The sequence below is a fragment of the Rhodotorula toruloides genome, assembly GCF_000320785.1.
Source record: "Rhodotorula toruloides NP11 unplaced genomic scaffold Scaffold53, whole genome shotgun sequence".
NCBI classification, from domain to species: Eukaryota; Fungi; Basidiomycota; class Microbotryomycetes; order Sporidiobolales; family Sporidiobolaceae; genus Rhodotorula; species Rhodotorula toruloides.
Window position 1 is genome coordinate 1 of NW_015623013.1, and position 5,490 is coordinate 5,490.

At 60.4% G+C, this 5,490-nt stretch overlaps 2 protein-coding genes across 2 annotated transcripts; one reads left to right on the top strand and one right to left on the bottom strand.

Moving 5' to 3' along the window:
• Positions 1-436: 436 nt before the first annotated feature.
• On the bottom strand, positions 437-2,747 carry RHTO_07062 (uncharacterized protein; the record flags this gene model as incomplete). Its single annotated transcript, XM_016420721.1, has 4 exons — positions 437-1,656; positions 1,767-1,837; positions 1,898-2,264; positions 2,330-2,747. 4 exons carry the CDS (start codon positions 2,745-2,747, stop codon positions 437-439), a joined length of 2,076 nt encoding a protein of 691 aa, XP_016269200.1.
• Positions 2,748-3,120: 373 nt separating this feature from the next.
• RHTO_07063 (cation diffusion facilitator) lies at positions 3,121-4,920 on the top strand (the record flags this gene model as incomplete). The annotated part of the gene is made up of 5 exons (XM_016420722.1): positions 3,121-3,636; positions 3,704-4,270; positions 4,335-4,472; positions 4,531-4,767; positions 4,831-4,920. 5 exons carry the CDS (start codon positions 3,121-3,123, stop codon positions 4,918-4,920), a joined length of 1,548 nt encoding a protein of 515 aa, XP_016269201.1.
• Positions 4,921-5,490: the final 570 nt, after the last annotated feature.

Below are 5,490 nucleotides of genomic sequence, written 5' to 3' on the forward strand. Positions count from 1 at the left end.
CTTCATCGCTTCGAGGAGATGATGCGAACGAACGTACCTCGAGAGCCCAAGTCACCGCATTGTAGGTCTCTGCGCCCGGCTCAGTGACGTAAACGCCTGTCAAGAGACGCTCTGGTAAGCTTCGCGCGCCCCACGGGAGCTTGCGACCAGGAGACTTGCCGAGTCCAAAGCGGGGGTACGTCTCGCCGTCGTTCAGCTGCACGCGGGACTCGATGCTGTACAAGCTGTTGTCCATAATGTCGTCGAGGCGAGGCATAGCCTTGTGCAGCGAGCGGGCGAAGAGAAGAGAGATGAGGAGCAGGGGAAGGAGTTACAGAGAACAAGGCGAGAAGTGGCTTCTGGCGGATACCGTTGAACTGTTCGCAATACAAACAAATAGAACCGAAAGAGAGAGCGGGAAGGTGCTGGAAGAAAGGACAAGGCGCCGAGCAAGGGACTAGTTATCGGCCGCTTCGACATGGTGGACCGGTTTCTTCGGGTCGATCACGATGAAAGCGCGAGACCAGGTGAATGGGCTTGGAGCGTCGCTGCGAGTGCTGCGCCTCGAGCGTTCGAGCGACGCGGGCGGCGGGAGTGCCGCGCGAGCGGGCTTGATGAGCGCCAGGCCCTTGTCGACGGCGGGAACGACGAATGCGAAGCGGAACTTGGCGAGTTTGGCGTATGGACCGAGAGCAATGTACAGTGACTGGATGCCGCTCAGCTTCAGGTCGTGGCGGCCACTGACGGTCATCTGGAGGGCTGAGACGATGAGCTGCTCGTCCTCGTCGTAATATATGGCGACGCCCTCGAGTGTGGGAAACCCGGCTTGAGGGATGTAGAGGCCCGAGGCGAGGCGCGGGAGAGTCGAGCCAGTCGAGGCGAAGGATTCGTCGAGGGGAAAGGCCGGTTTCTGGTGAGAGAGGCCATCGTAGTCGAACTTGGCGACAGCCTCGGCGACTTTTGCATCGTCTTCGTCGATGTTGGCGGTCGTCTTGACGAGGGGGAGAACGATGCTGACGCGCGACAATCGAGGAATCGAGAAGGTCGATCCGTCGGCGAGAACGGCCAGAGCGCCGCAGAGCTCCATAATCCGGGCGGCGTACACTTCATGAGTGATCCCGTACACAACCGGGTGGTGAATGAAGGATCGTGCATGTCGTGCGAGATCGTCGAGCGTGAACTCCTGGAGTTTCGCACGCGCCAGGCGCTCAAGAGGCGCCGAAGCCGGTACGATGATCGACCGCGGGTATTGAAGGGACGGGCGCGCGACGTCAGGCGTAGGAACCTCGGCAAAGACCTGATGAAAGCCGTTCTGCTGGTCGTCCTCCTTGATCCTCATCTCATCCGTGAGCTTGGCGAGGTCCTCGGCAGCCTGCACGTCCGCTTCGGGTGCATCAGGCAAGCCCGAGAGGAGGTTGACTTGGGCGAGGCTTGAGAAGACACTGTTGAAGTGCGGGAGACCGGTGAAGAGGTCTTCAAGGCGCCATTCGGGCGGGCAGGATTTGGGACGCGGAGACCGCGCGACCGCGCCAAGGGGGTTCCGGACAGTACGTCCAAGGAGATAAACGGCTTCGGGAAGGGAGTAGAGCGGGTTGGCGGAAGGAATACCGGCCGGCAGGTGGTAGTGGTGATCCTTGATTTGGGGAGGAAGGTGGACGGCGGAGGAAGCGGTTCGCCCTCGTTAGGAGGCCTGATGGCCACGCGGTATCGAAGTTCAGGAGAGACGTCGGACGGAAGGGGGCGGACCACTTCGATCGGCGGCGGAAGATGCGTGGAGTGGGATGCACGGTCTGCTTGTCGAAGGGAAACTCGGGGCGAGTTGGTCCAGACTGAGCGTGGTTGAAGAACGACGAGTTTCCTGAAGGGAAGCGAAGGTGGTGGTCAGTTGAAGCTACGCGCAAGCGAGCTGCCGACGTACTGCAGTGCGTCAATCTCGTTGTCTGGCCACCCTTCAATCGTCCAGTACAATGTTGGTACTAGACGGCTCGAAAGCTTCTGCCACCGACGGACCCGCGGCGAAGTGGCGAACACAACGACGACGTTGGGGATGAAGTCGTGGACAAAGGCGTGCTGCAAGTCGGTAACTCCGACTCCCTCGGCCGCGTCGACCAGCGCGATTGTAGGAATCAGGAGGTCAAGGGCCTCCAGCTCCTTCAAGGGGATATCGAAGAATGCGCCGGCGTCGCAGTACAAGTCGAAGGTGGACCGTTCGGTGGTCGTCACGATGCACGGCCGCCCATCCTCGAACAATCGCGCTCGTTCGATTCGTAAAAATCGAGACTTTCCTGTTGCGCACGAGCGTCCGCCTCAGTATTTCGGAACGGCAGCGAACGCAGAGAAGGTCACGCACCGCACCCTGGTTGCCCGTAAACCACCAATGCCGCGCCATAGGAACCGCGTTCCCCAACCATCCAGTCAATAGTCGCACTTATTCTCTCATACTCTGCCCGCACGATGTCCGGATGTTTAGGCGCAGCCTTCTTCGGGGGCGAGTCTGGCGCGTAGGCTAGATGCAGGACACCGTCCGTGATGGCGCCGTTCTCCCTCATCCAATACTGCTCGTAGAGCGACTTCTGGTATGTCGCTATGATGCTCGTGCTGCAGTCTCGGTAGTGTTCGAGGAACGCGAGGGCTTCTGGCGAAACATGTTGGGACGGGAGGGGTCGAATGGGAGGAGGCGAGCGGGGTGTCGGGCGTTCATTGCGGGAGGTAGGAAGAGAGGGCGACGACGAGCTACGCTCTCGCTTGCGCGAAGGGTGCTCTGCCATCAGCTGGGCGAGACGAGGATGAGGCGGGAGGAAGGGTAAGGGAGAAGTGATCGCGGCGCGGGCTGGTTCCTCGAATCCTCGTAGCGCGGACGCTCTTGTCGTGCGCGGTGCAATGGACGTGACTGAGTGAGAAGAGCGGAACGAGGGGGGCGTCTCGAGGCGAGGAGGGTAACAGACGAAACGTCGTCCACGGTGGTTTCCAGAAGTGGCGGAATGGTCGTGCACGGTTGGATAGGACTAGAGCAGTTCTGATAGAGCTTCAACGACCCGTCTGGCGAGAATGAGGGAGGTGGTCTTCGCCTCATCAGTGAACAGCCGATCCCTCGTCCTCGACCACCCACCTCAACCGCTTCTCCGGGTTCGTGCTGGCTCGATGAAGGCTCAGAAACCGACATTCGTTCTTCACGAAGAGGCAGAGTCGTCCCCAGCGTCCTGTTCGACCTCGAGGGAACGCGCAGTCCCTGCTTCTCCCCACCATCCTCCTCCCCTGACGACGCACCTCTCCTACCGCCGCTACTCGCACGACGAAGGCACCCGCACGCCGCCCTCGCACCACCTGTGCGACCTCGACGAGGAGTCGGCGCTCGAGTCGACCGGCGGCGAGAGCGAGAATGACGCTCTGCTCGCGAACGGAAGAAGCGCGAGGGGGACGCCAAAGCGGAGACGGACGCTGCCGCAGAACGGATACGGAACGCTGGGAAGTCCGCACGGGAACTACTTGACGTTGAACGAGGGGGCGCCGTTCAAGCGGACCGAGTCGATTCTTCGCCTCACGGGCTTGATCGACGACCGCGCTGGCGAGTACGAGAAGTTCCGCAAGTCGGATGAGGAGCTGAAGAAGATGCCGAAGAAGGTGCGGAAGTTCTACGAGCGGCAGAATGAGCAACTCGTGCGTCGGCGTCTTCCTCTCCTTCTCCCTGTTTGACAGATCGCTGACCATCTTTTTTTACGCGCAGGACGCCTTCATCGAGGTTGACGAGATCCTCGACAACGCAAGAGCCAAGGCTGCGACGGGCGAACTCCTGCCTGTCGGCCTGCACAGCTCGGAGAAGCAGGACGATCACCGCGCGGCCGTCAAGTGGGCCATCAACTTCAACCTCGCCATCAACGTCCTCCTCATCATCGCCAAGATCGCTGTCGTCTTCCTCTCGCACTCGATGTCGCTCATTGCCTCGACCGTCGACTCGGCTATGGACCTCCTCTCGACCGTCATTATCTTCGGCACGAGTCGCTACATTGAACACCGCGACTGGAAGTCGTCGTACATCTACCCTACCGGCAAGCGCAAGATGGAGCCGCTCGGCGTGCTCATCTTCTCGGTCTTCATGATCTCGTCCTTCCTTCAAGTCTTCATCGAGTCCGTCAACCGCCTCTTCGACAAAAATCTCGAGTTCACCCGCCTGCCGCTCGTTGCACTCCTCGTCATGGGGTCAACGATTGTCATCAAGGCGGGAGTCTGGCTCAGCTGCCGAGCTATCAAGAGCGCGTCCGTCGAAGCTCTGCAGCAGGATGCGGAGAACGACGTGTGTCCTCAGTGCTGGTCTCTTGGCCCTGATCTCCCAGACTGACTTATCAACGCCGGCGTAGATCGTGTTCAACTTCTTCTCGATTCTCTTCCCCTTTGCTGGCCAGCTCATCGGCTTCCGCTACCTCGACGCGATGGGAGGTGCCCTCCTCTCGCTCTACAGTGCGTTCGCAATCCCATCACCCCTCAAGAATGGCTTCGTAGCTCAGATTCCTCACGGAATCCCTTTTGCTGACGCGCTCCACCGGCCCTTCGCAGTCATTGTCGAGTTTTCGCACACTCCTCGACAACGTCCGCAAGCTGACCGGTCGCCGCGCACCTCCGCAAGAACACCAGCGCATCGCCTATCTCCTCACTCGCTTCTCGCCGCTCGTCGAGGCTATCCAGCACCTCAGCTTGTACTATTCCGGCGAGGGGATGGTGTGTGAGGTGGATATCGTCTTGCCGGCGAGCACGAGCTTGACTGCGTCGCACAACCTCGGAGAGGCGTGCCAGGTGCGTTCGAGACTCTCCCTCTCCTCGCTACACGCAGTCGCTGACGCTCCTTCATCCCCGCAGTACGCCATTGAGCAGCTTAGCGGGATTGAGCGCGCCTTTGTCCACGTCGACTGCACCGTCAACCCGCACTCAGGCCATCTCGAGCGATGAGGCGTCGCATCCTTCGCCTCGACTCGACTCGCCGCCTCGCCTGTCGTCCTCTCGCTTGCATCCGCCTCGTCGTCCGTAGCTGGTCTCGGACGGCTCCATGTAACCAGTCCGTGTTGTCGAGACAGCATCTCTTCAGCTCACGACGGAACGATGAGCGATTGGGAAGGTCGGCCTGCTTACAGCGGGACAGTCCAGCGCTTCCTTCCTCCGGCTCGCATGCGCTCTGCGTTCTTTGGCATCGAACGGAGATTACTCGCTTTTCTCTTGGCGAGCGGGTCCCACTTCGACCGCTCGGTCGGCGATCTCGACTTCCCCTCGAGTCTCAGGTATCGCAAGGGTGCATGGCTCTGCGTTCGTCTGTTCGGTCGGCTCTGCACTTGCTTTCTCTTCGTCTCCCAGGGCGAACAGTTCTCTCTGACGCACGCATCCGCCGCGTCCAAAGCAAAAAGCAGCAGGCTCCGTCGTACTGTACTGCGCTCTGCTCTGCTGCGACTGTGTCGGTTCGCCCGCCGAGTTGCAAGCTCGCTGTCGATCATCTCGAGCCTGCAGCAAGAGAGGTTAGTAGAAGCC